Source organism: Oncorhynchus keta, chromosome 1, assembly GCF_023373465.1.
Source record: "Oncorhynchus keta strain PuntledgeMale-10-30-2019 chromosome 1, Oket_V2, whole genome shotgun sequence".
Taxonomy (NCBI): Eukaryota; Metazoa; Chordata; class Actinopteri; order Salmoniformes; family Salmonidae; genus Oncorhynchus; species Oncorhynchus keta.
This window is the reverse complement of record NC_068421.1, coordinates 100,343,045-100,356,642: the sequence shown is the minus strand read 5'-3', so window position 1 is coordinate 100,356,642 and position 13,598 is coordinate 100,343,045. Positions and strand designations below refer to the sequence as shown.

Here is a 13,598-nt window from a genome sequence, read left to right as displayed (position 1 = left end):
GAATAGGGTTAGGGAATAGGGTTAGGGAATAGGGTGCTCTGTTGGGAATAGGGTTAGGGAATAGGGTTAGGGAATAGGGTGCTCTATGTTGGGAATAGGGTTGGGGAATAGGGTTAGGGAATAGGGTGCTCTGTTGGGAATAGGGTTAGGGAATAGGGTGCTCTATGTTGGGAATAGGGTTAGGGAATAGGGTGCTCTATGTTGGGAATAGGATTAGGGAATAGGGTTAGGGAATAGGGTTAGGGAATAGGGTTAGGGAATAGGGTTAGGGAATAGGGTGCTCTATGTTGGGAATAGGGTTAGGGAATAGGGTGCTCTATGTTGGGAATAGGGTTAGGGAATAGGGTGCTCTATGTTGGGAATAGGGTTCCCTGGGCCCATACGGCTCCTGAGTGGTGCAGCAGTCTAAGGCACTGCATCTCAGTGCTAGAAGCGTCACTACAGACCCTGGTTTGATTCCAGGCTGTATCACAACCGGCCGTAATTGGGAGTCCCATAGGGCGGCGCCCAATTGGCCCAGCGTCGTCCGGGTTAGGGTTTGGCCGGGGTAGGCCATCATTGTAAATAACAATGAGTTATTTACTGACTTGCCTAGTTAAATAAAGGTTACATAACATTTAAAGATGTAAAAATAATGCACTATGTAGGGAATAGTGTGACATTTGCGATATGTTTATGCTATGACCAAAATCCATGAATGTCAATAGTGAAGTTAGTAACAGGGAAGTGTAAGAGAGACAGCCAGGTTAGTAACAGGGAAGTGTAAGAGACAGACAGGTTAGTAACAGGGAAGTGTAAGAGAGACAGACAGGTTAGTAACAGGGAAGTGTAAGAGAGACAGACAGGTTAGTAACAGGCCAGTGTAAGAGAGACAGACAGGTTAGTAACAGGCCAGTGTAAGGGACAGACAGGTTAGTAACAGGCCAGTGTAAGGGACAGACAGGTTAGTAACAGGCCAGTAAGGGACAGACAGACAGGTTAGTAACAGGCCAGTAAGGGGCAGACAGACAGACAGGTTAGTAACAGGCCAGTGTAAGGGACAGACAGGTTAGTAACAGGCCAGTGTAAGGGACAGTCAGACAGGTTAGTAACAGGCCAGTAAGGGACAGACAGACAGACAGGTTAGTAACAGACCAGTGTAAGGGACAGTCAGACAGGTTAGTAACAGGCCAGTAAGGGACAGTCAGACAGGTTAGTAACAGACCAGTGTAAGGGACAGTCAGACAGGTTAGTAACAGGCCAGTAAGGGACAGTCAGACAGGTTAGTAACAGGCCAGTAAGGGACAGTCAGACAGGTTAGTAACAGACCAGTGTAAGGGACAGTCAGACAGGTTAGTAACAGGCCAGTGTAAGGGACAGTCAGACAGGTTAGTAACAGGCCAGTAAGGGACAGTCAGACAGGTTAGTAACAGGCCAGTAAGGGACAGTCAGACAGGTTAGTAACAGACCAGTGTAAGGGACAGTCAGACAGGTTAGTAACAGGCCAGTAAGGGACAGTCAGACAGGTTAGTAACAGACCAGTGTAAGGGACAGTCAGACAGGTTAGTAACAGGCCAGTAAGGGACAGTCAGACAGGTTAGTAACAGACCAGTGTAAGGGACAGTCAGACAGGTTAGTAACAGGCCAGTGTAAGGGACAGTCAGACAGGTTAGTAACAGGCCAGTAAGGGACAGTCAGACAGGTTAGTAACAGACCAGTGTAAGGGACAGTCAGACAGGTTAGTAACAGGCCAGTAAGGGACAGACAGACAGACAGGTTAGTAACAGGCCAGTGTAAGGGACAGTCAGACAGGTTAGTAACAGGCCAGTAAGGGACAGACAGACAGGTTAGTAACAGGCCAGTGTAAGGGACAGTCAGACAGGTTAGTAACAGGCCAGTAAGGGACAGACAGACAGACAGGTTAGTAACAGGCCAGTGTAAGGGACAGTCAGACAGGTTAGTAACAGGCCAGTAAGGGACAGACAGACAGACAGACAGACAGACAGACAGGTTAGTAACAGGCCAGTGTAAGGGACAGTCAGACAGGTTAGTAACAGGCCAGTGTAAGGGACAGTCAGACAGGTTAGTAACAGGCCAGTAAGGGACAGACAGACAGACAGGTTAGTAACAGGCCAGTGTAAGGGACAGTCAGACAGGTTAGTAACAGGCCAGTGTAAGGGACAGTCAGACAGGTTAGTAACAGGCCATAAAGGGACAGACAGACAGGTTAGTAACAGGCCAGTAAGGGACAGACAGCCAGACAGGTTAGTAACAGGCCAGTGTAAGGGACAGACAGGTTAGTAACAGGCCAGTAAGGGACAGACAGACAGACAGACAGACAGGTTAGTTACAGGGAAGTGTAAGAGAGACAGACAGGTTAGTAACAGGGAAGTGTAAGAGAGACAGACAGGTTAGTAACAGGCCTGTGTAAGGGACAGACAGACAGGTTTTTAACATGCCAGTGTAAGGGACAGACAGACAGACAGACAGACAGGTTAGTAACAGGCCAGTGTAAGGGACAGACAGACAGACAGGCAGGTTTTTAACAGGCCAGTGTAAGGGACAGACAGACAGACAGGTTAGTAACAGGGAAGTGTAAGAGAGACAGACAGGTTAGTAACAGGGAAGTGTAAGAGAGACAGACAGGTTAGTAACAGGGAAGTGTAAGAGACAGATCGACAGGTTAGTAACAGGGAAGTGTAAGAGAGACAGACAGGTTAGTAACAGGGAAGTGTAAGAGAGACAGACAGGTTAGTAACAGGCCAGTGTAAGAGAGACAGACCGACAGGTTAGTAACAGGGAAGTGTAAGAGAGACAGCCAGGTTAGTAACAGGCCTGTGTAAGGGACAGACAGACAGGTTAGTAACAGGCCAGTGTAAGGGACAGACAGACAGACAGGTTAGTAACAGGCCTGTGTAAGGGACAGACAGACAGACAGACAGACAGGTTAGTAACAGGCCAGTGTAAGGGACAGACAGGTTAGTAACAGGCCAGTGTAAGGGACAGACAGCTTAGTAACAGGCCAGTAAGGGACAGACAGACAGACAGACAGACAGACAGACAGACAGACAGGTTAGTAACAGGCCAGTAAGGGACAGACAGACAGACCGACAGGTTAGTAACAGGCCAGTAAGGGACAGACAGACAGGTTAGTAACAGGCCAGTAAGGGACAGACAGACAGGCAGGTTAGTAACAGGCCAGTGTAAGGGACAGACAGACAGACAGGTTAGTAACAGGCCAGTGTAAGGGACAGACAGGTTAGTAACAGGCCTGTGTAAGGGACAGACAGGCAGGTTAGTAACAGGCCAGTAAGGGACAGACAGACAGGTTAGTAACAGGCCAGTAAGGGACAGACAGACAGGCAGGTTAGTAACAGGCCAGTGTAAGGGACAGACAGACAGGTTAGTAACAGGCCAGTAAGGGACAGACAGACAGACAGGCAGGTTAGTAACAGGGAAGTGTAAGAGAGACAGACAGGTTAGTTACAGGGAAGTGTAAGAGAGACAGACAGGTTAGTAACAGGGAAGTGTAAGAGAGACAGACAGGTTAGTAACATGGAAGTGTAAGAGAGACAGACAGGTTAGTAACATGCCTGTGTAAGGGACAGACAGGTTAGTAACAGGCCAGTGTAAGCGACAGACAGACAGACAGGTTTTTAACAGGCCAGTAAGGGACAGACAGACAGGTTTTTAACAGGCCAGTGTAAGGGACAGACAGACAGGTTAGTAACAGGCCAGTAAGGGACAGACAGACAGACAGGTTAGTAACAGGCCAGTGTAAGGGACAGACAGACAGGTTAGTAACAGGCCAGTGTAAGGGACAGACAGACAGGTTAGTAACAGGCCAGTGTAAGGGACAGACAGACAGGTTAGTAACAGGCCAGTGTAAGGGACAGACAGGTTAGTAACAGGCCAGTGTAAGGGACAGACAGGTTAGTAACAGGCCAGTAAGGGACAGACAGACAGACAGGTTAGTAACAGGCCAGTGTAAGGGACAGGCAGACAGGTTAGTAACAGGCCAGTAAGGGACAGTCAGACAGGTTAGTAACAGGCCAGTAAGGGACAGACAGACAGGTTAGTAACAGATCAGTGTAAGGGACAGTCAGACAGACAGGTTAGTAACAGGCCAGTAAGGGACAGTCAGACAGACAGGTTTTTAACAGGCCAGTAAGGGACAGTCAGACAGACAGGTTAGTAACAGGCCAGTAAGGGACAGACAGACAGACAGGTTAGTAACAGGCCAGTGTAAGGGACAGTCAGACAGACAGGTTTTTAACAGGCCAGTAAGGGACAGTCAGACAGGTTAGTAACAGACCAGTGTAAGGGACAGACAGACAGGTTAGTAACAGGCCAGTAAGGGACAGACAGTCAGACAGGTTAGTAACAGGCCAGTGTAAGGGACAGACAGACAGGTTAGTAACAGACCAGTGTAAGGGACAGACAGACAGGTTAGTAACAGACCAGTGTAAGGGACAGACAGACAGGTTAGTAACAGACCAGTGTAAGGGACAGACAGACAGACAGGTGTCTAACTCCTCTGTGCCTCACCCTTACAGAAGGAATACCTCATTATCATCATCATCAGTCCAAAGTACCATGAGACTGTGACCTCATCACCGGTCAGCTTAGAGAACGACGAGAGGATCCTCAACACAGTCTACATACACAAACAGGTACCTCAACACTGTCAGACCTCAACACTGTCAGACCTCAACACAGTCTACATACACAAACAGGTACCTCAACACTGTCAGACCTCAACACTATCAGACCTCAACACTATCAGACCTCAACACTTTCTACATACACAAACAGGTACCTCAACACTGTCAGACCTCAACACTGTCAGACCTCAACACAGTCAGACCTCAACACAGTCAGACCTCAACACAGTCAGACCTCAACACTATCAGACCTCAACACAGTCAGACCTCAACACTTTCTACATACACAAACAGGTACCTCCACACTGTCAGACCTCAACACTGTCAGACCTCAACACAGTCAGACCTCAACACTGTCAGACCTCAACACAGTCAGACCTCAACACAGTCAGACCTCAACACAGTCTACATACACAAACAGGTACCTCAACACTGTCAGACCTCAACACTATCAGACCTCAACACAGTCAGACCTCAACACTGTCTACATACACAAACAGGTACCTCAACACTGTCAGACCTCAACACTATCAGACCTCAACACAGTCAGACCTCAACACTGTCTACATACACAAACAGGTACCTCAACACTGTCAGACCTCAACACTGTCAGACCTCAACACAGTCAGACCTCAACACTGTCAGACCTCAACACAGTCAGACCTCAACACTATCAGACATCAACACAGTCAGACCTCAACACTGTCTACATACACAAACAGGTACCTCAACACTATCAGACCTCAACACAGTCAGACCTCAACACTGTCTACATACACAAACAGGTACCTCAACACGGTCAGACCTCAACACAGTCTACATACACAAACAGGTACCTCAACACTGTCAGACCTCAACACTGTCAGAACGCAACACTGTCAGACCTCAACACAGTCTACATACACAAACAGGTACCTCAACACAGTCAGACCTCAACACGGTCAGACCTCAACACAGTCAGACCTCAACACTGTCAGACCTCAACACTATCAGACCTCAACACTTTCTACATACACAAACAGGTACCTCAACACTGTCAGACCTCAACACAGTCAGACCTCAACAGAGTCAGACCTCAACACTTTCTACATACACAAACAGGTACCTCAACACTGTCAGACCTCAGCACTATCAGACCTCAACACAGTCAGACCTCAACACTATCAGACCTCAACACTATCAGACCTCAACACAGTCAGACCTCAACACTATCAGACCTCAACACTATCAGACCTCAACACTGTCAGACCTCAACACTGTCAGACCTCAACACTGTCAGACCTCAACACTGTCAGACCTCAACACTGTCAGACCTCAACACTATCAGACATCAACACATTCAGACCTCAACACTGTCTACATACACAAACAGGTACCTCAACACTGTCAGACCTCAACACTGTCAGACCTCAACACTGTCAGACATCAACACAGTCAGACCTCAACACTATCAGACCTCAACACAGTCAGACCTCAACACTGTCTACATACACAAACAGGTACCTCAACACGGTCAGACCTCAACACAGTCTACATACACAAACAGGTACCTCAACACTGTCAGACCTCAACACTGTCAGACCTCAACACTGTCAGACCTCAACACAGTCTACATACACAAACAGGTACCTCAACACGGTCAGACCTCAACACTGTCAGACCTCAACACTGTCAGACCTCAACACTGTCAGACCTCAACACAGTCAGACCTCAACACAGTCAGACCTCAACACTGTCTACATACACAAACAGGTACCTCAACACGGTCAGACCTCAACACAGTCTACATACACAAACAGGTACCTCAACACTGTCAGACCTCAACACTGTCAGACCTCAACACTGTCAGACCTCAACACAGTCTACATACACAAACAGGTACCTCAACACGGTCAGACCTCAACACTGTCAGACCTCAACACTGTCAGACCTCAACACAGTCAGACCTCAACACTGTCAGACCTCAACACTTTCTACATACACAAACAGGTACCTCAACACGGTCAGACCTCAACACAGTCAGACCTCAACACTGTCAGACCTCAACACTGTCAGACCTCAACACTGTCAGACCTCAACACAGTCAGACCTCAACACAGTCAGACCTCAACACTATCAGACATCAACACAGTCAGACCTCAACACTGTCTACATACACAAACAGGTACCTCAAAACTATCAGACCTCAACACAGTCAGACCTCAACACTGTCTACATACACAAACAGGTACCTCAACACGGTCAGACCTCAACACAGTCTACATACACAAACAGGTACCTCAACACTGTCAGACCTCAACACTGTCAGACCTCAACACTGTCAGACCTCAACACTGTCAGACCTCAACACTGTCAGACCTCAACACTTTCTACATACACAAACAGGTACCTCAACACAGTCAGACCTCAACACGGTCAGACCTCAACACTGTCAGACCTCAACACTGTCAGACCTCAACACTGTCAGACCTCAACACAGTCAGACCTCAACACTGTCTACATACACAAACAGGTACCTCAACACAGTCAGACCTCAACACTGTCAGACCTGAACACTGTCAGACCTCAACACTGTCAGACCTCAACACAGTCAGACCTCAACACAGTCAGACCTCAACACAGTCATACCTCAACACTGTCAGACCTCAACACGGTCAGACCTCAACACAGTCAGACCTCAACACAGTCAGACCTCAACACTGTCAGACCTCAACACGGTCAGACCTCAACACTGTCAGACCTCAACACTGTTACAGTCAACTCTGTTACGGTCAACCCTGTTACGGTCAACCCTGTTATGGTCAACCCTGTTATGGTCAACCCTGTTATGGTCAACCCTGTTACGGTCAACTCTGTTACGGTCAACCCTGTTACAGTCAACTCTGTTATGGTCAACCCTGTTATGGTCAACCCTGTTACAGTCAACTCTGTTATGGTCAACCCTGTTATGGTCAACCCTGTTACAGTCAACTCTGTTATGGTCAACCCTGTTATGGTCAACCCTGTTATGGTCAACCCTTTATGGTCAACCCTGTTACAGTCAATCCTGTTATGGTCAACCCTGTTACAGTCAACCCTGTTACAGTCAACCCTGTTACAGTCAACTCTGTTATGGTCAACCCTGTTATGGTCAACCCTGTTACAGTCAACTCTGTTACGGTCAACCCTGTTATGGTCAACCCTGTTATGGTCAACCCTGTTATGGTCAACCCTGTTATGGTCAACTCTGTTATGGTCAACCCTGTTATGGTCAACCCTGTTACAGTCAACTCTGTTACGGTCAACCCTGTTATGGTCAATCCTGTTATGGTCAACCCTGTTACAGTCAACCCTGTTACAGTCAACCCTGTTACGGTCAACCCTGTTACAGTCAACCCTGTTACGGTCAACCCTGTTACAGTCAACCCTGTTACGGTCAACCCTGTTACAGTCAACCCTGTTACGGTCAACCCTGTTACAGTCAACCCTGTTACGGTCAACCCTGTTACTGTCAACCCTGTTATGGTCAACCCTGTTACAGTCAACCCTGTTACGGTCAACCCTGTTACTGTCAACCCTGTTACTTTATTTGGCACTTAATTGACACTTACTGTAGTCATTTTTTTTTTCAATTTTCTTTTTTCTATAACAAACACACTGTTGACATGTAGATTATGGTGTAATTAAATGTTTTGCCTTGTGTGGTAGGTTTGGTGGCTTTTGACATTCTCATGTAGGTGTCATAACCAGCCATAGAATAATGGTCACAACAGGTGTCACAACAGGTGTCACAACAGGTGTCACAACAGGTGTGAATATGCCATGACAGTGTCAATAAAACAGCTTATGACATGTTCTGTCATCATGATGTGGCTCTGACCGTGTCATAACGCTGGGTCACATGTTCTGTCATCATGATGTGGCTCTGACCGTGTCATAACGCTGGGTCACATGTTCTGTCATCATGATGTGGCTCTGACCGTGTCATAACGCTGGGTCACATGTTCTGTCATCATGATGTGGCTCTGACCGTGTCATAACGCTGGGTCACATGTTCTGTGTGTTTGTGCTGCAGCTGCAGAATGAGTTCATTCAGAACGGCAGTAAGAACTTCCGGTTCATCCCTATCCTGTTCCCTGGGGCTAGAAAGGTAAAATATATACATCTGTCTCTCTGCTGCTGGAGCTGCTTTATAGTCAACACAATATTACACTGCTGTCAATTTTTTAAATCATGACAAGTAAGGCTAGCGTCGGTGACTTGCCCGTGATACAGGTGCCCAGTAGGGAGCATGTTGATGGCCACATGCCCTTGATACAGGTGCCCAGTAGGGAGCATGTTGATGGCCACATGCCCTTGATACAGGTGCCCAGTAGGGAGCATGTTGATGGTGCACAGGTCGCCGGCTTATCGACTCATTGTGAATCTCAAACAGCCACGTAAAACGGTCTTGAGTGACAACAAATGAGCTGATTCGCTTTCCATGCACCCATTCCTTTCAACACGCTCATTTGCCTATACTCAAGTCGTTATATTGTCCTGCAGCTACCCATACTCCAGTCACCATATTGGGCTACAGCTACCCATACTCCAGTCACCATATTGTCCTGCAGCTACCCATACTCCAGTCACCATATTGTCCTGTAGCTACCCATACTCCAGTCACCATATTGTCCTGCAGCTACCCATACTCAAGTCGTCATATTGTCCTGCAGCTACCCATACTCCAGTCACCATACTGGGGGACAGCTACCCATACTCCAGTCACCATATTGTGGGACAGCTACCCATACTCCAGTCACCATACTGGGGGACAGCTACCCATACTCCAGTCACCATATTGTCCTGCAGCTACCCATACTCAAGTCGTCATATTGTCCTGCAGCTACCCATACTCCAGTCACCATATTGGGTGACAGCTACCCATACTCCAGTCACCATATTGGGCTACAGCTACCCATACTCCAGTCACCATATTGTCCTGCAGCTACCCATACTCCAGTCACCATATTGGGTGACAGCTACCCATACTCCAGTCACCATACTGGGCTGCAGCTACCCATACTCCAGTCACCATATTGGCCTGCAGCGACCCCATACTCCAGTCACCATATTGGGGGACAGCTACCCATACTCCAGTCACCATACTGGGGGACAGCTACCCATACTCCAGTCACCATATTGTCCTGCAGCTACCCATACTCAAGTCATCATATTGTCCTGCAGCTACCCATACTCCAGTCACCATATTGTCCTGCAACTACCCATACTCCAGTCACCATATTGGCCTGCAGCGACCCCATACTCCAGTCACCATACTGGGGAACAGCTACCCATACTCCAGTCACCATACTGGGGGACAGCTACCCATACTCCAGTCACCATACTGGGGGACAGCTACCCATACTCCAGTCACCATATTGTCCTGCAGCTACCCATACTCAAGTCATCATATTGTCCTGCAGCTACCCATACTCCAGTCACCATATTAGGCTGCAGCTACCCATACTCCAGTCACCATATTGGGCTACAGCTACCCATACTCCAGTCACCATATTGTCCTGCAGCTACCCATACTCAAGTCGTTATATTGTCCTACAGCTACCCATACTCCAGTCACCATAATGGGCTGCAGCTACCCATACTCCAGTCACCATTTTGGGCTACAGCTACCCATACTCCAGTTACCATATTGGGCTGCAGCTAACCATACACCAGTCACCATATTGGCCTGCAGCTACCCATACTCCAGTCACCATACTGGGAGACAGCTACCCATACTCCAGTCACCATATTGGCCTGCAGCTACCCATACTCCAGTCACCATACATGGAGACAGCTACCCATACTCCAGTCACCATACTGGGCTACAGCTACCCATACTCCAGTTACCATATTGGGCTGCAGCTACCCATACTCCAGTCACCATATTGGCCTGCAGCTACCCATACTCCAGTCACCATACTGGGAGACAGCTACCCATACTCCAGTCACCATATTGGCCTGCAGCTACCCATACTCCAGTCACCATATTGGGCTACAGCTACCCATACTCCAGTCACCATACTGGGGGACAGCTACCCATACTCCAGTCACCATATTGGCCTGCAGCTACCCATACTCCAGTCACCATATTGGCCTGCAGCTACCCATACTCCAGTCACCATACATGGAGACAGCTACCCATACTACAGTCACCATATTGGCCTGCAGCTACCCATACTCCAGTCACCATACTGGGAGACAGCTACCCATACTCCAGTCACCATATTGGGCTGCAGCTACCCATACTCCAGTCACCATACTGGGAGACAGCTACCCATACTCCAGTCACCATATTGGGGGACAGCTACCCATACTCCAGTCACCATACTGGGGGACAGCGACCCATACTCCAGTCACCATACTGGGGGACAGCTACCCATACTCCAGTCACTATATTAGGGGACAGCTACCCATACTCCCGTCACCATTTTGGGCTACAGCTACCCATACTCCAGTCACCATTTTGGGCTGCAGCTACCCATCCTCCAGTCACCATACTGGGAGACAGCTACCCATACTCCAGTCACCATACTGGGAGACAGCTACCCATACTCCAGTCACCATATTGGGCTGCAGCTAACCATACTCCAGTCACCATATTGGGCTGCAGCTACCCATACTCCAGTCACCATTTTGGGCTACAGCTACCCATAATCCAGGCACCATTTTGGGCTACAGCTACCCATACTCCAGTCACCATACTGGGAGACAGCTACCCATACTCCAGTCACCATATTGGCCTGCAGCTACCCATACTCCAGTCACCATACTGGGAGACAGCTACCCATACTCCAGTCACCATATTGGGCTGCAGCTAACCATACTCCAGTCACCATATTGGGCTGCAGCTACCCATACTCCAGTCACCATTTTGGGCTACAGCTACCCATAATCCAGGCACCATTTTGGGCTACAGCTACCCATACTCCAGTCACCGTATTGGGCTGCAGCTACCCATACTCCAGTCACCATATTGGCCTGCAGCTACCCATACTCCAGTCACCATTTTGGGATACAGCTACCCATACTCCAGTTACCATATTGGGCTGCAGCTACCCATACTCCAGTCACCATACTGGGAGACAGCTACCCATACTCCAGTCACCATATTGGCCTGCAGCTACCCATACTCCAGTCACCATATTGGCCTGCAGCTACCCATACTCCAGTCACCATACTGGGAGACAGCTACCCATACTCCAGTCACCATATTGGCCTGCAGCTACCCATACTCCAGTCACCATACATGGAGACAGCTACCCATACTACAGTCACCATATTGGCCTGCAGCTACCCATACTCCAGTCACCATACTGGGAGACAGCTACCCATACTCCAGTCACCATATTGGGCTGCAGCTACCCATACTCCAGTCACCATATTAGGCTACAGCTACCCATACTCCAGTCACCATACTGGGCTGCAGCTACCCATACTCCAGTCACCATATTGTCCTACAGCTACCCATACTCCAGTCACCATATTGGGGGCACAGCTACCCATACTCCAGTCACCATATTGTCCTACAGCTACCCATACTCCAGTCACCATATTGGGGGCACAGCTACCCATACTCCAGTCACCATATTGGGGGACAGCTACCCATACTCCAGTCACCATACTGGGGGACAGCTACCCATACTCCAGTCACCATATTGGGGGACAGCTACCCATACTCCAGTCACCATACTGGGGGACAGCGACCCATACTCCAGTCACCATACTGGGGACAGCTACCCATACTCCAGTCACCATATTGGCCTGCAGCTACCCATACTCCAGTCCCCATACTGGGGGACAGCTACCCATACTCCAGTCACCATATTGGGCTGCAGCTACCCATACTCCAGTCACCATACTGGGCAGCAGCTACCCATACTCCAGTCACCATTTTGGGCTGCAGCTACCCATACTCCAGTCACCATTTTGGGCTACATCTACCCATACTCCAGTCACCATTTTGGGAAACAGCTACCCATACTCCAGTCACCATATTGGCCTGCAGCTACCCATAATCCAGTCACCATACTGGGAGACAGCTACCCATACTCCAGTCACCATATTGGGCTGCAGCTACCCATACTCCAGTCACCATACTGGGGACAGCTACCCATACTCCAGTCACCATATTGGGCTGCAGCTACCCATACTCCCATCACCATTTTGGGCTACAGCTACCCATACTCCAGTCACCATTTTGGGCTACAGCTACCCATACTCCAGTCACCGTATTGGGCTGCAGCTACCCATACTCCAGTCACCATACATGGAGACAGCTACCCATACTACAGTCACCATATTGGCCTGCAGCTACCCATACTCCAGTCACCATACTGGGAGACAGCTACCCATACTCCAGTCACCATACTGGGAGACAGCTACCCATACTCCAGTCACCATACTGGGAGATAGCTAACCATACTCCAGTCACCATATTGGCCTGCAGCTACCCATACTCCAGTCACCATATTGGCCTGCAGCTACCCATACTCCAGTCACCATATTGTCCTGCAGCTACCCATACTCCAGTCACCATACTGGGGGACAGCTACCCATACTCCAGTCACCATATTGGGCTGCAGCTACCCATACTCCAGTCACTATATTGTCCTGCAGCTACCCATACTCCAGTCACCATATTGTCCTGCAGCTACCCATACTCCAGTCACCATACTGGGGGACAGCTACCCATACTCCAGTCACCATATTGGCCTACAGCTACCCATACTCCAGTCACCATATTGGGCTGCAGCTACCCATCCTCCAGTCACCATTTTGGGCTACAGCTACCCATACTCCAGTCACCATTTTGGGCTACAGCTACCCATACTTCAGTTACCATATTGGGCTGCAGCTAACCATACACCAGTCACCATACTGGGAGACAGCTACCCATACTCCAGTCACCATATTGGCCTGCAGCTACCCATA

At 48.9% G+C, this 13,598-nt stretch overlaps 1 protein-coding gene across 4 annotated transcripts in view; it reads left to right on the top strand.

The window, feature by feature from the left end:
* Positions 1-13,598, top strand: part of LOC118387352 (E3 ubiquitin ligase TRAF3IP2-like) — a 92,346-nt gene that overhangs the window by 44,100 nt on the left and 34,648 nt on the right. For 3 of the 4 annotated variants that reach the window (XM_052469100.1, XM_052469099.1, XM_052469103.1), the window contains 2 exons: positions 4,536-4,652; positions 8,698-8,772. In XM_052469100.1, the coding sequence (XP_052325060.1) occupies positions 4,536-4,652; positions 8,698-8,772 (192 nt within the window). The remainder of the gene's footprint in view (positions 1-4,535; positions 4,653-8,697; positions 8,773-13,598) is intronic. The other variant, XM_052469102.1, reaches the window with a different exon arrangement.